Source organism: Zalophus californianus, chromosome 1, assembly GCF_009762305.2.
Source record: "Zalophus californianus isolate mZalCal1 chromosome 1, mZalCal1.pri.v2, whole genome shotgun sequence".
NCBI classification, from domain to species: Eukaryota; Metazoa; Chordata; class Mammalia; order Carnivora; family Otariidae; genus Zalophus; species Zalophus californianus.
This window is the reverse complement of record NC_045595.1, coordinates 25,008,623-25,031,557: the sequence shown is the minus strand read 5'-3', so window position 1 is coordinate 25,031,557 and position 22,935 is coordinate 25,008,623. Positions and strand designations below refer to the sequence as shown.

Here is a 22,935-nt window from a genome sequence, read left to right as displayed (position 1 = left end):
ATAATGACTTTCTTATTATGTGATCTGATGTGGGTAAAGCAGACTCTCCAGGTCCCCTACTCTCATCACCTACAGAGTCCCCGTACACACCTACGACTTTCTGTGTCCTTCTACCTGAGGGGATTTCCAGCCAAGGGAGTTAACACCCTGAGGGGCCAGCCCTTCACCATCAAAGAGAGGCAGGAGTTAGTGGATTGAATACTTGCCCCACCTCATCCCTCAGTGGAAAATTATGAGCAATGTCCTACACAGTTCTCTCGGTGAGTCCCCAGTGGTTTGAACTCTGGCTGCTTGCTCATGGCTGTAACCATCACCCGCTTGCTCTGTTAGTGGCTTCCCTCATTTCTCCATCTCATTTCCCCACTCCCTACAGTTCTTTCTGGGAATTGTCTCCCACATAAAAAACTTATACCTAAATCTTTACCCCAGGATCTGCTTTGGGTGGAGCGCAAACTAAGATACTCTGGTAAACACTCTGCCTAACATGATCTTACAAACCACTGAGGCACCAGACCTATCCTTTGGGAAACACTATCCCAAGGTATATACCCAAATGGTATAAAGCAAAGTATCACTTTGCTTTTTCTGAATTCAAAAATATATTGAAATTCTTAATGTCCAGTTCTCTCTGGCATTCTTCCTAACGTATTGGTGACACTCTGTTCTGATGAGTAACATCGGTCTCCATTTTTGCTCTCCTTCTTTCCATATGGTATTATGATTTGCTAACAAACTTGGTGTTCCTGAATTTGCCTGTAAATTTAATTTACTGTGTGGCGTTCATCAGTTGTTTGCCAGTGGGAGACAGCCAGTGAGTAGAACAACACTGTGGGTCTGTGGCCCCTCAAGTAAACATTTACAGATGCATCAATGATAAGCCTGGCTGAAACACAGCAGGCAAGTGTTGCCAAACTCAGAGAGCCATTTCTGGCAAGCTTTTACAACATCCTGAGGAGAACCAGGATTTCAAAATTAGGGAGATTAAAAAGGTGCTTCTGCAAGATAGAGTTTCTGTTTTGACTTGAGCCAAAAGGCAGAACTGAAGTTCTAATGGGGAAAGAATTTCTTGTCTTCAGGGTTGGGCCCATGCCAGGGAGGTCCTATCCCATGAAACCTAGGCTGTTCAGAGAGTGGTGAAGTCCAGGGTGACCTATACCCCAGGATATATCAGAAGAGTCAGAAGCATCTGTAAGTGACATGGATCAGGGCCTCCAAGGGGAAGGCAGGGGTAGGGCCAACTTCATGGACAGGGCTCTGTGCTCAGAAGGGCTCCACTCTGTGGGCAAATAGAGTTGCCCAATAAATATTTGTGTAATATTTGAATGAATAGATGCTTGGCCATCAAACTTGCTTTGGATTTTTAGGGATAGTGGCCTCAGAACCGAAAAGTGGCATCAGAATGAGTACCAGTCACAAAGAGTCCCTATACATTCTTTTTCAGGACTGGCTACATAATTCTTGAGGTCCAGAGCAGAATGAAAATGCAGGGCCCTTGTTAAAAAATTTCTAAGAATTTCAAGATGGTGACAACAAATCATTCAACTCTGTGTGCTCTCACAGTGGAAGGTGCTAGACGTGCCACAGTAGATGAAATTTGATCTGGTTTCTGCACTCATTGAACTCAGCTCTGAGGGAAGAAACAGACATTAATCAAGGAATCATGCAAGTAAATGGCGACATTTTGATGGGTTAGTGCAACAAAGAAGAAACACATGATGCTGAGAGGATATAACTGGGAGATTCGATCTGGTTTGTAACCCATCTTGGAATACTTCCTTGACAGGGCTGGCATTTGAAAGATGAGGAGTTAACTGTGAGAAAGGGGGGAGGGGGGAGGGCTCCAGGCATGAGGGAGCATAGAAGAAGAGGAACTGGGATTATAGGAGGCCAGAGCTCAGAGCAGAGCGAATGAGGGTGGGGGTGGGGGGGGGGGGCACAACTTGATTTGGCACAGGGTCTTAGAGGAAATTAACAAGTCTTCAGAAATTCAGGACTTTTTTCATGGCTATAAATAACACAAAGGAGGAAGAATAAATATTCACCCACGTTTCCTTTTCAGATAAACTGAGAAGGAAAATTGCCACAACTCCATGTAAACAATCACATGCATGGGCACTGACCAGTCAGAACAGGGGTCAGGTATGGGAGCACCACGTGGGCAGAGGCACTGACCCGTTAGAACAAGCATTAGGTATTGTGTGAGGGACTTGTGAGAGGAGAGAACTTGAACCTTTAATGATGAGAGGCCTTTAAAAACTTCCTCCTGGGGCGCCTGGGTGGCTCAGTCGGTTAAGCGTCTGCCTGCGGCTCAGGTCATGATCCCAGGGTCCTGGGATCGAGTCCTGCATCTGGCTCCCTGCTCAGTGGGGAGTCTGCTTCTCCCTCTACCTCTCCCCCCAACCCCTGCTCGTGGTGCTCTCTCTCTCAAATAAATAAATAAAATCTTAAAAAAAAAAAAAGAAAGAAAGGAAAGAAACGTCCTCCTGGGGTCACCTGGGTGGTTCAGTTGGTTAAGTAACAGACTTTTGGTTTCTGCTCAGGTCACAATCTCAGGGTTGTGAGGTGGGGGGCGGGGGGCTCACACTCAATGGGGAGTTTGCTTGAGATTCTCTCTCTCCCTCTGCCCCCCACCCCGCTCGTGCATGCTTGCTCTCTTTCTCTCAAATTAATTAATTAATTAATTAATTAAAAAAAGAAAGAAAGAAACTCTTCCTCCTCAGGTATCCACATCATTGCTGGGTTAGCTCCAATACTATCATTTAGGTTTCTTTTCAAATGTCTGTCTTCCAAGAAGTCTCTTTGACATCTCTCTCTAGTATCTCTGTCTCTACCCCCTTTCACAGGTTTTCATATTACCCTGGTTTACTTTCTTCATAACTCTTTGTACACTAGAACTAGCTTGTTTGTTTGCTTACTGGCTTTTTGTCTCTGTCCCCTACTCGACTCTCCGGCCCCAGCTAGACCGTATTGTTTTCTGAGGGCAGAAACCTTTTTCTCTTTTGTTAAGCAATGTATCTAACATGCATAGTGCCTACCACATAATACGTGCTCAATGAAGTATTTGTTGAATGAATAAACCCATACAGTGAAATTCTTTTATGTGAGTCTCTTGTCGTTCCTGAGTTCCTGTTGTCAGAATTGAATACTGTGGGCCTGAGAATCAAAAATGAAATTTTATTGATGGACTTCTTGGTGTTTTCATTTTCCTGACAGGAAATTCTATGGCCTTATATTTGCCTTTTTGTGGGTAAGGGTATTCACTGATTCACATATATCAGTCCACAAACATTTGTTGAGCCTTTGCTCTGTGCTGGGTTATGCCTTAGAAATGTCCAGGGAAGTTCTGGGCATGAAAGAATTCTATTCTTCGCAACACACTGATTTTTCTGGGAAATAGATTAAATACTGGATAAATATGCTTTGATTCTGCAAAATCCAGACCTTGGTTTCAGACTTCAGGATAAAAGTGATTGGGATGTGCTTTGAAGCAAAAATTCAGGATTAGAAAATGTAGCACAGAGTACTTCCCCACTCCCTGCAGCTCATCTGTGGCTTGCCACAACTTTTGCTTTTTACTCAAAACTTGACAGGACCTAATAGTGCCATAAAGGAGGGGTGCCCTGAATACCTGCATGTCCCTGGCATTTGGGGGTCCTTTGCCTCCCTCCTGTAATTTGGGGTTGTGATGAGGCCCTCCTGCACTTTCAAAGACAGCTGCAGAAGGAAAACGTCCCTCTAATCACAGTCGACATCTTTCCAGATCGCTCATCAGAAATGGTAACTGTCTTTCACACTATTGTCCTGATGGCTTCTCTGCAGACTTTTGCCAAGAGCATTATTCTCAAGTTAGTCAAGACTACTCTAAAAACTGGAGCTAATGGACTCTAGTTGGTCTGGATAAGACGTCTTTGGCACATGGACAGTCTATGGCTTTTCCTGAGGCTCCAGGCGCCTCCTGAGGCAGTATTCAGAAGAGCTGGGTTAAGAGAGGTTGTTGGCATATTCAAGTACATTGTTTCGAGGGGAGGGGTATGTACAGACATTATATGTATAGTATACATTTATATAATACATAAATGTAAATTATTTTTCTGCCCCTATTTGAGATTGAGTTACGGACGTTATGTCCCTTTAGCCCCAAATACCTCAGTGCAAGAATAAAAGCATCCTCTGATACAGTATAATTATCAAAAGCAGAAAATTTAATGTTGACAGGATATATTAACTAATCCATTAATTTTTTTAAATTTGCCAATGGTCACAATATTTTACAGCTATTATTTTTCCTGGTCCAGAATCCAATTCAGGGTCACACATTGCATTTATTGTTAGGTATTCTTGAGCCTCCTTTAATCTGGAACAGTTCCCCAGGTTTCTTGGTATTTCTTGATTTTGAGAGTTTTAAAGAGTAGAGGCCAGTTGTGTTATATGGTGTCCCTCAATGTGGGTTTATTAAATATTTCTTCATATGTTTAGATTGAGATTGTGCATTTAAAAATATCTAGAGGATATTTTTTGGGGGGTGTGCATTTTTCACAGGAATATTTATAGGAATGATATGGTGTCTTTCTTAGTGCATCACATCAAAGGATTTGTGATACCAATTTGTCCCAGTATTGGTGACGTTAGCTTTGATTCAAAGTGGCATCTTGTAAGTTTCTCCATTGTGAAATTATGACTTTTTCCCTTTTTAGGTAACAAGTAAATTGAAACTATTGAAGAGTCCTATTTGTCATGAAATGTTAACCTACTAGTTTTAGCATCTATTGATGGTCCATCATCTCATCTCTGTTTATTAGTTAGTTATTTATGTCATCATGGGTTCATGGATTCCTATTTTATTTGGTGGGTTATGGTACATTACTATCATCATTCGTCTGATGCTGAGATTGTCTCAGACGTGGCTGGTGAGAGCCCTATAAGCTGGTGACTCTATCCGTCATTCTTAGAGCACTTTATTACTTCCTGATACAGAAAGATGTTCCAGGTTCATCTTGTATTTTTCCTGCCCTCACCCTGGAATCAGCCTTTTCTCCAAGTTGCCCTGGTCCTTTTAGTTGAGAATGGTATTTAGAAACCAAGATCTGGGTGCTGGGTGTGTTCAGAGCTGCTAGGGTGTCAATGCTTTTTCACCTCTCAGTAGATAGGGGTAGGGAAAAAATACAAATGTGTGTGTGTGGGGGGGGTGTATAACCATGAATTCATTCTGATGCCTCCAATATCAATCTACCTACATATATCTATTTTAAAAAAAAAAAGTTTCAGCTGTGTCATCTTTCTTTAGTATAGAGATACGTAAAGAAGGAAACAACCATCACCAAAAGGGCAGTTGTCTCAGTACCCAGATAACCTATAATGGCATTAATAAAATGACATATACACATGCTTAGCTCTGTCCCCAGTTTCATGTGCTTCCTTACAGAAAAAAATTTAATACATGTATCAGGATGTATGTATGTACATGAGAATATGTATTTTTTCTCTTTTAATTTTAAGAATTTGACACAGCAGGAAAAATGCTGTGCATACTCTTTATTATTATTCTATTATTATCATTTTGGTAACTCAATACATCCTGGAGGTCCTTCCATATATTGTGTGGCTCTACACTATTCTATGTAATAACATTGTGTTTCTTATTATACAGATAGCCTAGTTTTATTTAACCAGTCTCTTTTGGTGGACATGTGTTTCCAGTATCTTGCTTTTGTAAACAATACTACAGTAAACATCCTTCTGCGTGGATCTTGGTAAAAGTATATGGAAGCTCCCTGATAGAGTCTTACTGGGACTCCTGTCTGCTGGAGGAGAACTGTGGGTGGACCATGCAGCCAGGAGAAGGAGGAGCTGTGACTCTCTCTGGCTTCTGGATGCTTCCCAACCTCTGATCAGAGGGGAAACGGACTCAGCCCTTTGTGTGTCTTGTACGAGGGAAGATCGATGTGAAGGTCACTTGATTTTAAATTTCTTCCCAGACTTATCTTTAAAATCTTATGTAAATTGACATTCTGTTCTTGTTGAAATATATAAATAATAGCTGGCATGGCTTCCTGAAAAGTCAAGTTGATGGACTGTGTTTACTCTGTGGCTTCACCTGCCTCCTAGTACACTTCCAGAGTTAGAAGCCCAGAGCTATATTCAGCTTATCTTCTGCTCGGTCCTACAGAAACAGACCCGGATATAAGTGCAAGCAGTTTATTTGGGAAGTTAATTTCCAGAAGCACCGGTGAGGGAGCAGGGAAGAGACAGAGAAGGGAAGCAAGCTGAAACAGGAAGTAATCAGGAACAGGTTAGCTCTGTGGGCAGCTGGGGCTCAATCCTGCTGGGGGCTTTAGGGACACTATGTAGGACAGTGGTTTTCAAACTTTGCTGCACATTAGAATTACCTGGGAAGCTTTTGAAACTCCTGATGTTCAGAATCCCTGGGTGGTGGGAGCCAGGCATGAGAGCTTTTTAAACCCCTGGGTGGTTCCAGTATACATTCAAGACAGACCACACCTCAGAGTTGTCCCTGCAAACTTTAGGAAGCTGGGCTATTTACGTGTCAACTCCAGTACATCACAGGTTGGGGGCTACTCTGGATGGCATTAAATGCCTGGCATTTCTGGCCTGTAGAATGCAAGAGAATAGTGACTACCTGGGGAATGTGGGCCGGCCGTACTGGCTACACAGTTAGCCAGATCTGATAGAAAATCTCGGTTTTGTACACTTACAGAGCAGCCTTAATGAGCCATTTAAACTCTTTAAGCCTCAACTTCCTCATGTGTAATCATTTCTTCATACTGCTGTAAAGATTGGATGTCACATATGGAAAGTACCCAGCATTCAGTGGATTCTTTTTTTTAAATTTTATTTATTTATTTGCCAGAGAGAGAGAGAGAGAGAGAGAGCACGCACGCACAAGCAGGGGAAGTGGCAGGCAGAGGGAGAAGCAGGCTCCCCACTGAGCAGGGAGCCCAACTCAGGACTAATCATCCTAGGACCCTGGGATCATGACCTGAGTCAAAGGCAGATGCTTAACCGACTGAGCCACCCAGGCGTCCCCATACAGTGGATTCTTTTTTTTTTTTTTAAGATTTTAGTTATTTATTCATGAGAGACAGAGGAGGAGAGAGAGAGAGGGAGAGAGAGAGAGAGAAGCAGAGGGAGAAGCAGGCTCCCAAGGAGCAGGGAGCCCAATTTGGGACTCGATCCCAGGACCCTGGGATCATGACCTGAGCCGAAGGCAGACGCTTAACCATCTGAGCCACCCAGGCGCCCCCCATACAATGGATTCTTAATAGACAGTTGTCATTATAAACCCAGCAAAGGGAAGGAGAGAGGGAGTTCTCATCTGATAGACAGTACCTCATGGTTCTGCCAGGGAAACTTTTCTTTATATAAAGGCTATCCTGATGAGTTCTCAGGATTTACAGAGCATCTTAGCAGGCGCAGCCGTTTCTCCAAGTGTTCTTCATCTCTGCTTTGTGTGGCAGGGTGCTCCCAGGAGTAAAGGGTCCAGAGACCAGTGGCTAAAGGGAAGCTTTGATCTCCCTATGGTGAGATGCTTGCCTGTTAGCAGTTGGGGACCTACTTGAGAATGCATGGGATGCATCCAGGGGTTTTCTAGATAGGGAAAGGCAGGAACACAAATGAGTAAAGAACAGAGAACTCTCCTTGTAAAATCAGGTTCTCAGTATTATCAAGGACCATAAGCATATTTGACTCTGAATTGTACAGTCGGACTATCTGAATTGATTGGTTACATAGAGTAATTATCTAGAAATTAAGCAATTGTTTGGACATTCCCTGAACTATATAAGTAATATTTTTGTTGATAAGGGCTTCAAACCATTCCATATGCAAAGAATTTTAATGGGAGTTCATTATACTGTTAAAAATAAATGAATAAACACATAAAAGTAGGCCGGGAAGCACCAGTGATTGTAATGTGTTATGAACCAAGGACTTCAGTGATTAGTCCAATTCAGTACACCTGAGATCCAGTAGAAGAAAATATAAAATAATTATAGTAATTATTAGAAAGTCATAAAAAAAGTGCTCCAGTTCATTCAATTTTGTGATCCTTGTCACATCCTATTGTTGAAAATCTGTGTGAATGACAACCGCTTCTCCCACCCTAAGTTGATGCCCATAATGAAGTTTTTCTAGGGTAATCTTTCTGGAAAATATACTCAGCAGCCCTCTGCCCTGGGTAGACAAGTTTTCTGTCTTCTTTCCTGCTCCTCTGGCCAGGAGTGTTTTGGAGGGAAAAGTGGTCTACATTTGAGAAATGACAGTGAATCTGGCTGCCGGTTGCTTAGCAGGGCTGGTGGTGGCACTGGCACGCTGGCTGGCTCTCCCCTCCTCCCATTTGTCTGGTTGAACATGTTTTTCTTCCCGTGGGAGAGAAGGACCTTTCTTTGGCTAAGACGACTTCATCTCTTCTTCCAAACAAGCTATGGGCCAGGTGTTCCACGGCCAAAATCAATAATTGGGGCTTTTCCTAGTTGGCTAAGAATTTGAGCAGTTCCTGGGGCACCTGGGTGGCTCAGTCAGTTAAGCGTCTGCCTTCGGCTCAGGTCATGATTCCAGGGTCCTGGGATCGAGTCCCGTATCGGGCTCCCTGCTCAGCGGGGAGTCTGCTTCTCCCTCTCCCACTCCCCCCTGCTTGTGTTTCCTCTCTCGCTGGGTCTCTCTCTGTCAAATAAATAAATAAAATCTTAAGAAAAAAATACTTGAGCAGTTCCTGTGTGCCAGGCACTGTGCTAAGCCCTTTACCCACATTGATCTAGTTAACTCTCACAGTAACTTTTGTATTCCCATTTTATAGATGAGGAAATTCAGGTGTTGGAGAGGTGAAATGATGTGCTTAAGGTTCTACAACAAATAAAGGGCATTACTAGGGTGTGAAGCCACCACGTCTGACTTTAGTGCCCACTGAACATCTTCAAACTACAGTTAATGGCATCTACATACAAAAATTACATTTCATGTGAGTAAAGATTTATTTACCTGTAGCTCAGAGAGCACCCTGATTTCCAGGTTTGCTACCCTGTGAGCACATTGAAGAATCTAGAAAAAAAAGGCTCAGGGTTCCTGGATGCTGGAGAAGGATGTTTTAAAAATGAGGAAAACTCGCCAACAGTGTATTAAAAATGGAGGCGGGGTCCCTGTGCCTTGCTCACCCCTGGAGCTTCAGACAGGAAAGAAACAGAATGTGGATCCATTCCCTGCTCAAACGTGAGTTTAGTGAGTCCAGCTCCAGCTAAGGGCAAGTACAAGAACACAAAATCCTTTTGCTAATCTCTCCCCCAAGAAGGCTCAGATGAAAGGGAGGCGTTAAAGCCTCTGAAAGCACCAAAGCTGTTTGCCAGCAAAGAGATAAATCAAAAAGGTTTGAGATCTGGTTTGAATTTAATAATTACAAACGACTAATCAGGGGCCATTTGCTGTCAGGTCGGGAGCTGCACTCCCTCCATCAGTGTGTTTTTGCTGCTCTGGTCACTTGGTTATTAAATAGAAAAACCCTGTGATTAAATCACAGGGCTGTTCCAACACTAATCAATTCAATCTCAGCCATTTAAAATGAAGTCAGGCCTTGCATTTGGCCTGTCTTCTGTGAGAGGAGTGGGAACTCAGCAGACGTGACTGGAGGTATCCACAGAGCGTCCACGTAGACCCCCCCTGTGCCGTGGGCAGTCTGAGGAGGGTCAGGCCGTGTCCCAGCTCGGTCACCCACCATCTGGCAGGATCCCCATCTCTGGTGCCCACCCTGCCCACCTCGCAATGTCAGATAACAAACAAAACAGCAGTGACAGCAATTGTAATAGTAATAATAATGTAATAGAGCAATAATTATGACCATGTTTTTAATCTTTTGCCATTTGCCTGGCCCTGTTCAAAATATTTTGTCTCCTTTAATCCTTGGAATAACCCTGTGATGGAGAAATCAAAGCTTATAGAAGTGTTTTATAGACATTTATAGATCCCCACATTTGGAAACTGCCTGCCCATAGTAGGTCCTCAGTAAATAACTGTTGAATGAATGGATAAAGAAGTAACTTTATCACACCAAATAGCAAATGAAGGAGCTGGATTTCAAATTCAGGTCTGTCTCACTTATGCTCCTAATATATATCAGGTATGTAGGTAAATGCCTTGTGAGCCTTTCTATATTGTTTTTTTTTAAATTTTATTTCATTATGTTATGTTAATCACTATACATTACATCATTAGTTTTTGATGTAGTGTTCCATGATTCATTGTTTGCATATAACACCCAGTGCTCCATGCAGAACGTGCCCTCTTTAATACCCATCACCAGGCTAACCCATTCCCCTGCCCCCCTCCCCTCTAGAACCCTCAGTTTGTTTCTCAGAGTCCATAGTCTCTCATGGTTCGTCTCTCCCTCCGATTTCCCCCCCTTCATTTTTCCCTTCCTACTATCTTCTTTTTTTTAACATGTAATGTATTATTTGTTTCAGAGGTACAGGTCTGTGATTCAACAGTCTTACACAATTCACAGCACTCACCATAGCACACACCCTCCCCAATGTCTATCACTCAGCCACCCCATCCCTCCCACCCCCCACCACTCCAGCAACCTCAGTTTGTTTCCTGAGATTAAGAATTCCTCTATATTGTTTTAAAACATGTATTGTTTTAAATAAGTGTTTACATTTATGATATATTTTTAATATATTAATTTAAATTGAGCACATATTATTTTTAAACAATATAAAAAGGGAAATAGCATTGTGTGGCAGAAATTCTGGTCAGTAGTTTGGGAATGAGGCTGGCCCAGCAAGAAATCCCTGTCTTAGTATTTACTAATTTTGTGACCTTGAGTGAGCTCAAGTGTCCCCCACTGTAAAATGAACACAGCAATACTTATTTAAACTGGGTTAAAGAGAAGCTTAACTGGAACAGTCCTTTAAGCAGTGAGCACAGTGCTTAGCTCATAGCAGGTGCCCCGTTCCAGCATCCACTTCCCTTCCCTTATGTATTAGAAAGCACCCGGTGATTCTCCTTGAATTCTAAAGCTTAACACCTCAAAGGATCCCAAGATTTGAGCCCGGAGAGAATGGAAGCTGAGCCCCGTAGGATAAGATATTCAGGCTTGAACCAACTCTTCTTCCTCCTCCACTTCTTCCTCTTTCTCTTCTTCCTCTCCTTCTCCTTCCTCTCCTTCTTCTTCTTCCTCCTCTTCTTCCTCTTCTTCAAGATTAATTGATTGGTTGATTTTTAGAAAGAGAGAGGAAAGAGCATGCACACTGGGAGGGGCAGAGGGAGAGGGAGAGAAACAGACTCCCTGCTGAGCGCAGAGCCCCATGCAGGGTTCTGTCCCACGACCCTGAGATCATGACCTGAGCCGAAATCAAGAGTCGGGCGCTTAACTGACGGAGCCGTCCAGGCGTCCCTTGGACCAGCTCTTCTGAACATTGATCAGCTAAGGATAGGGTCAGTGCTCCCCACAGAGAGCTTACCCAGAACACCAGAAAAAATAGTTGTTTCCGGAACATTTACCAATGAGATTTAGTGGTCTGCCTTATGCTATTAGAAGGTAGCCAAACCTAAAGGAGATGGCCATCAAGTGGCCTGAAGAACAGTGATGCTTCATGAAAGTGGGGTGAAAGGAGCCCAGGTGAAGATCTAAGGTCAACACAGCAGGATGCTGTTACCAGTAGTGAGTCTCAGACAGAGTCCACTTGATCCATCCAGACATACTCCTATTTCCATCAGACCTCATATCCAAATATACAAAGGGCTTTGCTCTTTTACAAATTAATAAAGGGGCTTCCTGCTTGTTTTTTGATTTGAGAAGCATGAGAGAGTTTTTCCAGCACCCAAGCACCTCTAGAAAGTGCCTTATCAAATATGTAACCTGCAGGGCTAAGGAACCAAATCGTGCATTCAGACCCTCTGTTCCCATAAATACCCCTCTATAACTGCCTTTCCTGCCTGCCCCAGATAGGCACCCAAATGTTCAGACAAAGGGTTCAGGTGTCCATTAAGTTCACTTATAATTTGGTTCAGTTGACTGTTCCCTTTCAGCTGAGGTATGTTACATACTTGGATTCCTCGCTCGTAAAGCACAGAGACTGAGTCTGCATGCCATTGCCGAGGGCAGTGCCTGGATATAGATGCCCTGGTCATGGGTGTGCCTCACCCTTGAACAGATCTGACATTCCTTCTCATAGGAGGAGTGGAAGTCACCAGTGTCCCACTGGGACCCATGTTTGAACAGCCATGATTTCTTTTAACATGTCTACGTATTTTAAGGAAAATAAATGCCTTCACTGGTAAGGAAAAAAAAAAAAACCTCCTATTTGAAAAGCAAGAGTTGTAGCTTAAATGTGCAGGTTTTGAGTCTTCCAAGGAAATCTGAGGTTGAAGAATGTCAGCTTTCAGTAATCTTTGCTTTTGAGGTTTTGATTTAATTTTGGCAGCCAGGTGGTTAGTGGAAGGGAAGGGTGTCACCTCAAAAACACCAGTCTCCTTTATTCTTTCTTTTAGTCACTCATTCAGAAATTATTCACTGACCCACTGCACAGGGCACTGGGGCTTAAAGTCATGTGCTCAAATCAGTGTAGACTACAGCACCCAAGGCGCTTTGTTTTCATGCTTGAAAGGGAAGTGGACTGTGCACTCGCTTCAGTAAATTTAACAAGAATAACAGGGTGGTTCCATGGCTCCTCCAATTGGCTGATGAGAACATGTGAGGCCAAGTGTGTAAATGCAGACAGTTCACACAGTATCCTTCCTGCCTGGGAACCTCCCTTCCCCCCCATAACCTGCCCATGGTTTCAGATGCACAGGGGCAGTAAAATGGTGACTTGGCTCATCCATAGCCTACCTGATAGCAGGCAGTGATAGTTTTAAAAAAAACTAGAAAGGACCTCAAAATGTTACCTAGCTGTACTATCTTCAAGGCCAATTCTTGTTTTGTTTTGTTTTTTTTCTTTTTTAGAGAGGGAGTGGGGAGGGGCCGAGAGAGAGATCTTAAGCAGGCTCCACACCCAGCATGGAGCCAGATGCTGGGCTCTGTCTCACAATCCTGAGATCGTGACCTGAGCTGAAATTAAGAGTTGGACACCTAAGTGACTGAGTCACCCAGGTGCCCCAAGGCCAATTCTTTAGTAGAATAGATTATAAAGGTGTTTCTTCCCAAACTCCTTGTGCTCAACACTTTCTTAGACCATCTCTGTATGATGTGCCCTTCCAGAGTCTGGGACAGAACAGTGCAGTGGGGAAACACATAGCTTGGAGCCCAGTGAATCTAGGCTCTGCCCCTTGCTAATTATAGAACTTTGGGCAAATCCTTGCCCTTCTCTGAGCCTCCATCTCCTCCTCTGCAAAATGGGGGATCCTCCTGAGGTGGTTATGAGGATCAAATCAGATCACTCATATGAAGATTTAGTTCTGTGACCGGCATGTAGTGAGTGTTTAATAGGCTAAAGCTGATTATTGTCATTATCAATCATTTGGTGAAGTTCAAAATGAGTGCAGTGTCCTGCCACGCCCTCTGCTTTCTGAAATGTTCATTTGTCTGTGTCTCCAGGATTTAAATTTCCCACTGGTGATTTCTTCCAGGGACTGTTCTTTAGATCATTGTTATAAGCTCAGCTCTCCAATAATTTAGAAGTTCCTAGGTGGAATTTAGAAGCTCCCACATGGGGTATGCAGCACATGCATGGGACCTGCACACCCTTCATCACCTGAGTCGACTGGGCTGGCCAGTCTGGTTGAAGGGGTGCCCATTTGGTCCCCTCCACTCCCTCCACCTGTGCCCCTCTTGGAATTGGGTAATTGGTGAAGACAAACTTCTCAAAGGGAGCAAGACCAAAGGCATCAACAAAACAATCAAATACTATTGTAAGGGGTGTCAGCCATACACCAGATATGGCACCAGGTTCTGAAATGTGACCTGGACTGACCAAGTCATGCCTTCATGGGCTTATGTCTGATGAGAAGGTCAACCAAAAACCAGAAAACAAAATATTAAATTAAATTATCGTTCTAAACTAGGTCTCCTTTGCTAGTCTCCGTCTCAGCACTTCATCTGACTCATTCACAGCAGAGATCATAATCGGTAATTATTTTTTCTTGTTACTCCCAATTAGTGGGCAAGGAGCATGACTGGCTCATTCACTGCTGTCTCTCCAGACCCACAGCTGGGCTTTGCACATCAAAAGTGCTCAGTGGCCATAAAGCAAGCGAACAAATGACCAAGCGATACTTTGTGAAATTTTTGCTTCAGGCTCAGAATTTAAACATCAGGCTCCTTCTTTATTGCTGCAGTGGTCAACAACCAACCCCTGTAACAGAAATTGAAAAGAAAATCCACGTTGATAATCCATTCAGCTTTCATTTTGTAAAATGTGTGTGTTTCTTAAGGAGATCATTCTATCCCAGATTAACTGGCCATGGCTTAATTAAAAAAGGTGGCTAGAGGACATTTGTCTTCTGGATTTGACACTTGAGGCATGTGGAAGTGTCTGGGGTGAGGGGTGCTCTGGAGACTAGGTGCTGGGTAATGTGTTGAGTTGGTCTGGAGAGGGCTGCATGCCTATGGGGAAAAAACCTCTTATTATCCCCTCTCCTTCCCCAGGGTGGGCTTCTTGGGGTAACAGGTTACCATTAATGTGTTGCATTGACAAAATTGCAGAGCTGTAGGAATGGAATTGTAGCACCCCAAAGTTCTATAATCTGACTATACCGGGTAGCAGCATATATCTGTGTGGCTTACAGTTTGGGTAACACATGACAGGAACTGCCATTTATTGTGCACCTACTGTATATCAGGCCTCGTTCCAGCTGCCATATTCATATTATCTATGATCCTCATGACAGCCTGACCCTGTAGGCATTATTTCCACATTACAGATAAAATCCTAGAGCCTCAGTCCCTCATGGCAGTTCCCAAGATCCTGGGTATAATACTAGCCTCTCAAGGCAAGAGTGGCCAGACTCAGGAAGGGCAGGGGCTGTCCTGGGCAGCAGCTCTTCCCCTCTCGTACACCCCACACATGTTACTGATTGACTGAAGCATTCTCCCATTTGCTGTGCTATGTAGTCCTCAGTGCCCCCCTCCCAGCAGATGCTACCAGACATTCCGGAGAGCAAATGAGTTGTAACCTATTTGCCAAGTATGCTTTACGTGATGTGTGTGAAGGGTTCTGTCCCAGGAATTAGAATCCTGGATTCTGTAGACATGTAACTTTGAACAAATTGTTTATCTCCCCTGACTTCAGTTTATTTACCCTAGAATGGAAATTATCCCTTGACCTCTTTGCCTCAAAAAGTCACCTTACAAATATTAACCAGTGAATTGGCTTCACTGACCCCACAGAGCTACTTTTAATTAGAGGATGAATCGGGGAGGGTCAGATTCCTATGCAAACATGAAACATCCTCAAAAGTGGCAAGTGGCTACCACCATCTTCTCAAGGCTTCCCCCAAAAACCCCGGAATAGAGTTCGTTAATGCAGATTCTTGAGCACTATCCCAGATGGCTGATTCAGTATCGTGATTCCTGGCATTCATCTCTAAATCATTCTACTGCTCAAGTGGAATAATATATAGGATCTAGAACTCCACTACTCTGGATAGAACCAGGTGCACCTGTGGGGTTCTAAAGATCTAGATAGCTGGCTCTGAAACAAGAGGCCCTAGTCCCCTCCCAATATGTTTGTCAAACTTATTTACCTTCTGGCCTCTTCAAATGTCTCCTCTGAGAATACCTCCCCAACCCCCGCCGAAGCCAAACTGATTACTCCTCCCTGTGCTTCCAGAGCTTCCAACCCATGTTTTGAGCACCCACTGTGTACCAGGCGCTCTGCTAAGTTCTAAAATGCATCACCTTATTTTTTCCTCTCCCTTTGAGAATAGAAGCTAATGTCATCACCCCCACCTTAAGAGTTGAGAAGGGGTAACTCAGAAAAGTGATGTGACTTTCCTAGGATGTTTGGATTTTACTGCATTATAGTTCATTCCTTTAGAGTCAGTCCCTCTTCAAGAATGTGAGTTCTTTAACTATGGGTGCTGCTGGTCTTTGCAGTCCCAGGAGCAAATGAAGGGCCAGGCTCGTGGTAGATGTTCAACAAATCTTCCTTGAACTGAAGCAAAGAAATAATAGAACAATTATAGTGAGATATACAAGGACGGCTCTGGTCACTTTCCACTCTCTGTCTGTCTCTCCTGCTCAGAATATGATAGAGGAGGAAGAGGTGAGCTTCTTTAGGGATTGAAGACTCCAGATGTCTCTGGACTCCATGGGAACTGCATGCCAGTGATTCTGGTCCTTTAGCAGGTTTCTGCCAAGTAGGATCAGGAGACTTAGCCAGTCACAAATTAGGGACTCAAGCAATACTTGCCTGGTTGGTTGAACTGGGATGTAGGAGAGAGGTGAATGTATCTCTGATGAGCTTTATTATGGTTTGTAGATGGAGTTTCTTTTCTTTTTATAAGGAAGAAAATATATTTTCCACATCTAACCTGGCAGACTTCCTTGGTCATAAGGTCATTTCAAATTCAATTTTCTTCCATTCAAGTAATGATTTTTCTTGGTGTTTATGGCAATAAAATAGGAAGGTTGGAGATGATGTCTAAGGTTTGTTCCAGCTTTCTGGTTCTGTGATTATATCAGGACCCTAGATGAAGTTTAGGACAAATTTAAATTACCCAAGTACAAAGAGCTCTAAAAATGAAATATCTTTAAGTGAATTTGATTTTCTTTCCAGGCTAGTTTCTTCTCCCAAGTTAGAATCTGAACTTTGTATCTAAATTTCTGAACCTTGATATATAGAGATATTTAGGAAAAAATGAAATACAAAAATAAATAAATTGTAGCAGCAGGAATAAGAACAATACCTTACCAATTACCTTAGAGTTTATAAAGCTTCCCATGATTTCTTAGGCTTTCTTAGAATTGTTTGTTTACATAGGTTGGTTAAAGTTTTGGGGAAACATGATAGAAATGACAAGGATTACATGTGCCGTTCAATTGATTGCTTTTTTTTTTTCCTTTCCTTAATCAAAGCCATAATCCCTGTCTACACTGAACTTTGTTTATCATTTGTTTTGCAGCGAAAACGCAAGCAGAGCACCCAAGATGAGGATGCTGTTAGCCTTTGTAGTCTCGACATAAGTGTAAGTACAGTGCTTCCTATTGTATCTCCCATGAGAGCACCTCTTGTCTCTGAATCTATTTGTTAACATGCCGTGTGCTTTAAGGGGGCTTCCAGCTTCTGACAATGGAAGTTGTGACCTGGGGAGAACTCTTTTAAACATTTCATTTGACTGGAGAAAGCTGAGTGGCCAACTTAAGCTTGCAAGCCAAGTTGTTTATTGCTCATGTTTTCTCTCATAAAATGAATTATGAAATCAGTGCATCTGAGTAGAATCTAGATGAATGCCACGGTGCCGTTTTAGAGGCTGGTTCCAGAAGATGGTCAGATGTTTGTCCCCCTTTCACAGAAGTTATTGAGTTGGCCCAACTCAGGCAGCCAGTGCTGGGAGAAGTCTCCGGCTGCATGACAGAGTGAGTGACTTGGGCTTTAACAGATCTTCATTTGAATCAAGATTCTACATTTACCATTAATGTGACACCTTTCCTTGTATCTGTTTTCTTATCTGGAAAATAGAGGTGAAAAGACTTCACCTAACAAGATTGTTGTGAGGATCAAATAAAACAATAAAAGTGAGATACCAAGCACAATTGCCTGGTACATACTACACACCCACCAAATGTGAGCCTTGCTGTATTTTTCTTGAAAAGCAGAAGTTTACAAAAGATGTTTAATGACATGATGGTCGAGTGCTGGTGATGATAGAGGTAAAGAGCTTTCTTGAATTTGGGGGCTATGTCCTGGGTGCTTAATTTCAGCAGCTTTCTTTGTGTGGCCTCTTTGTTTCCCCAGCGACACAACTGGGAAGCCAACCTGGGTCTCTGATGCACTCATTACTGAAGGGCTGGGGGATGGATATTCAGGTCCTCTTGGGCTCCCCACGTCCATTCATCTTGTGCACTTCCTTGGAGTGCGTTCATTGTGTGTAGTGGATCCATCCAACTTTAGGCTCTGGTCTTTCTCCTCCACAGAAACCACTGATGCCATTGTTGTGAGATGAGAAAGCTTCTATGCTAAGAGTGAAGGGCTGAGTCATGGTCCTGGCTCTGCTTGTAACTAACAGTGCAACCTTGGCAAGTTGCTTCTCCTCTCTGAGCCTCAGTTTCCTCATTTGTTAAAAAAAGAGGTTTGAGATCAAGTCCTCTAAAGCCATTGTGAAAATTTGAAACTTTGTTGAACATGGATCATGGGGTTCTCATCTGACAACATTTATTTACCAGTCTAAACAATGCTTTTAGTTATTTTTAATTATTGCAGAATTTTGTGTGATGCAAATTGCCGTGATGGAGTGATCCTGAGCTGGCATCTAATTGATGTACTTGGGCATCTTTTTTTCACCATATGGTGTTTGTTCCAGTCTTTAGACCATCAGATTGATGGCGTTGGACCAGTTTACTTGGATACCATGGTAACAGGACAAAAAAATGATGTTCTTCTGGGTTTTACTTTACTCACTGAATGTTTTATTATTGACAGGTGAAGCCCATGAAACTTCCCTTAGCAGCAACAAGTTTTTTTGTGTGTTTCAACGTTTTTAATTTTGTGGTAATTATTAGGATCATTGACTTTCTGAATTGAAACAGCTCTTATCCAACATATAGTTGTCCTCACACTTTGAAAATGAAGAGTAGAAGCCCAGGGAGATGTAGTGATTTAGGCAAGACTTTAAGATCACATCTCATCAAACATATTTCTTCAACTACATTTTATTATATTTATTTTTCAGGAAAACATGTCTCTAGACTTTTTTTTAATAAAAAACCATGAACCTCTCTTATATGAAAGGATTATTTGCAATTATGAATTGTGATTTGGTTTTTATGCTGATTGACATCAATAACCTTGCCTTCTCTTAAGATCACTTAAGGCTCATACAATCAACAATCTGACTTCTTTTCTCTTGGTGCAGCTGCAAAGGATATTTCTCTCTCTCTCTTTTTTAACCCTCTCATATCATGTTTTGTCATAATAAAGAGACTTGTATAGAAAAGAAATCTACCTTTATGTTTAGGGATTCAGCTATGGCCAGACTCCTTTCTAATTTGCCTGGCAAATTTTTCCTGAACCTTGGTAGACAGATTTTAGAACCTCAGCAGAGTTTTCTCCAAATATTGTCACATGATATTATAAAAATTGTAAAAGTTAGAAAGATCCTAGACTCCTAGAAGCTGTCGGAAGACATGAAAACTGGTGTGTTCCAGGTTCACTCACAATCCCAGTCATCTGGAAATGACAGGATGTGTGACAGCTCCAGCCAGGGCCTCAGAAGAAGTGGTATGATTTTTAGTCCCTCACACCTCACCAGCACTCAGTGGAGGTACATTGAATTGAATGAAGTGGTGGGTGGAGCCACTCATGAGAGATGTTTTACCATGAAGGCAACAGTGTCTAAATAAGTAGCTGAGTCCGATAAATGAATTGTTCTAATAAATAAATGGCCTTTGTAGGCTACTTGAAGATGCTTTAAAATGGTGATATCCAGTAGTCACAGTCCCTTAACTAACCAGCAGCATTACTGAAGAGTTGCTTGACCCTGTTTCTATGTGTCGTGTAAAGTATCTGAAAAGAAGGTGGGTTCCGACTGATGACTCATAAACGGGAGGATGTGAGGGCTTGGGAAAGTAATATTAGTAACTCAATTTTGATTCCATTTAATAAGTGGAAAGATATTCATCAGATGTGTGCTTTCAACAAGAAGTTACTAGATGAAGGGAAGGGGTCCCTAGGGGATCATGGTCAAGTTTCCATTGTGTTCCAGCCCATTGCTGCACACACATTGAGCTCTTAGTATGTACTTATTGCTTGATTAGTTTTTAAAAACAAAAAAACAGTGAACCCTCCTAATGTGTAGTAGAATTTAGCACATACAGCCCTATTAAAGAAATATATCTGTCACATAGAGTTGGGAGATGTTAACACAGATGAAGTCTTCCCCCTTTGATTAAAAAGTGTGTATAGAGCCCCTCAGTGTGTGTGAGTGATGATAACACCAAACATTCCTACTGACATCTTGCTTTGGTTTAAAGCCTCAAATGACGATTCTGATAGGGGCCTGGAAGGGAGTTTTCCTTCTAACCTCCTACTGAACTTGGGCTTAGAGACCAAACAGAAGTGCGTAAGCTAAGAAAAGAGCTTATTCTTACAGACAGGGATCTTCAATTGTTTAGGGGGTCACAGACTCTTTTGGGAATCTGGGCTCCAGAAAATTTTACAAGATTGATGTGTGATTTCGTGGGCCCCATGAGCTCAGCCAAGACCCATGTTAAGAGTTCCTTCTTAAAAAGGGAACTGGAAGGGTCTTAAGGCATGGTGATGTATCTCCAAAGAATTATTCTCCCACCCTCCACCCCCAGCACTTGGTGAAAAATAAGTGGTGATGGAATGTCCATGCTAGTTGACGCTATAATCGGTCTCTGATTCTTCCCACCACTTTACCCAAGCCACTGGCTGAGCCCCCAGCTTCCTGGCAGGATAGAACACAAAATATTCCAGAAAAAAAAAAAAAAAAGCAACCTATACTTTTGAGAACAAATTGCAGAGTGGAGGATGCTCCTAGCAGCCGCCTACAAATCTCTTCTCACGTCAGAGGATGTGAGTGGGATGGTTTCAGAGACATTGCTTCCCCCACTGCACTTTTCTGGTTTAACTTCTAACGGGGGAGAGATGCCTGAGTGAAGAGCCAGGGTTCATGGTGTCCCAGGAAACAGGGTGGTGGAAGAGCCAAGTGTGCCCCTGCTTAGGGGGGCACTGCTTAGCGCCAAGGATCCTCTCTTAAAAAACAAATGAGTTCTGGGGTGGGCATAAAAATAGTTTCCAATGATAACAACAGTATAAAAGATGAAAAAGAATACATGTTCTTTGTAGAAAATTTGGACACTGTGAATAAGAGAGGTCATTAATAATCCCACCTCAAAACAGTAGCTACATTTTGATGTATTACCTTCTTGGCATTATATACACAGTTGAAAATTTCTCATCATGAATATTGCAGACATACAAAATGGCATTGAGGATAATATATATAATGTAGCTACCAATGCAACTGAGGAAATGTGCTCTTAACAGCAAAGCAGAACCCCTTGCTCTGCTGAATTTAATCTTTATCGATGCCTTGCCTGTCTATAAACTTGCTACAAACATGTATCCCTAAGTAGCATGTATACTTAAGTTTATGTAAGCACAAATTTTTAAAAATTGGGATCATAACACATACTAATTAATCCTGAATTTTTTACTTACTACATTGAGATCATGTCACCTCATCCTAAAATATTCTTTAAGAACATTATTTTTAATAACCATACAGTACTTTGTCACATGATGCGCCAAGTTTTTTAACCAATCCTTCATTGGATTTTTAGATAAATTATAACTTTTCACTGTTATAAATAATACTGGCAGGCATTTAAAATATCTGTGTAATCTTACATGAGGAGGATAAAATGGATAAAATATGAAATTCCTGGCCAAAAGGGTACAAATATTTTTAAACCCATGAACAAGTCTGTACCCCTTCTGGAAGTGAGATGTGGAAATTCAGTTCAGAGCAGGTGAGTCTTGTTCAGAAACTCAGAGTAGAGATTTTTCTCAGGTTTCTCTGCCCCATTTCTCTTTCAACTGTATTGCTGGTCCCTTGCTAAGTACATGACTTTGTATGGGGTATTTGCTTATACTGCCTCTTTGGGAAGAGCCCTCCTGTCACCCCTGGCAGGGTCCAGGCCCCTCTTGTGGCTGGTGGAGATGGGGCTGAACCATGACTGGGGTGGGATAAGATCCACTTAATCCACACAACTGCCTGTCACCCCAGGTGTTATCATACCCTTTTGAAGATGAAGAAACTGAGCCTCAGACAGATAAGCAATTTGCTCAGAGTCCCAGCTTATTGTAGATTCAAGTCCAGGATGGTTGGATTCCACAGCCTCCCCACACTGCCTCCAGGCTGGGAAGAAGATGAAAACATTTAGCTTGGTAGCTTCTGGTAGTAGATGACGTATAGGACATTCGGCTCCTCTTACTGGCAAAGCACCTTTGAGGTTTATGACATTTTTGTCGCCTGTGCTTTCTGATGATTTACCCTGTTCTATGGATGCTCAAAGCGTAAGAATGGATATAGAAAGGGGACAGAGCTTTCTTGTCTCGATTAACCTAAATGACGTTTCATTGCTAGGATATGTTAAGGCAGACGTGGAATAGCAGTAGGGATTATTTTATCTCTGCTCAGCAGAGTCCAGATAATTAAAAAAGATACCATTGCTGTGGTTTGCTTTCTCTTGGTCTGTTCTGGAACTTGCTAACTGGGGAGAGAGATTAGCCTTGCCCTGGCCAGCATGGGGCCTTGATGAATTACGTGGGAGAGTTTAATAAGGCTCTTATTGCCGAGGAGACCAGGCCTGCACTGAGATTGGGTCTTTATGAACGTATGCTTGTATTTAACCTGTTGGCATGTGTTCTATTTTGGATTTATGATCTGCTGTTGCTGGCTGTGAAATTGCTTGGGCTTAATGTAGTGGAGACCCTACGTTGTGTCCAAGGTGGTACTACCATCTCTAATGGCAAATGTGCTCATTATTGACACTAGACCCATTCGGTCTAGCCTTTGGCCTAATTGATTATTAGGTGGTGGGTTGTGATAATCACTGTGATTTTTACTCTTTGATCTACCTCTTAAAATGTACAGTGACAATGAAATTCTAAGGAGCTTCAGGACACACTCTCAGAAGGTAATCGATGTAACAAAGTGTCAATCATCATTTACTACTCCCTTCAAAGTGACGTTGATGTTTATTGTTGCCTTGCCATGTTACATGAGACTTCTCATGCTCTG

At 42.5% G+C, this 22,935-nt stretch overlaps 1 protein-coding gene across 6 annotated transcripts in view; it reads left to right on the top strand.

Moving 5' to 3' along the window:
* ARHGEF3 (Rho guanine nucleotide exchange factor 3) overlaps positions 1–22,935 on the top strand; it is a 308,196-nt gene that overhangs the window by 149,668 nt on the left and 135,593 nt on the right. For all 6 annotated transcript variants that reach the window (XR_003518294.2, XM_027585490.2, XM_027585491.2 and 3 more), the window contains one exon: positions 17,071–17,133. Coding sequence is in view for 5 of the 6 variants with exons in the window: in XM_027585490.2 (XP_027441291.1) it covers positions 17,071–17,133 (63 nt within the window). In the remaining variant the exon portion in view is untranslated. The remainder of the gene's footprint in view (positions 1–17,070; positions 17,134–22,935) is intronic.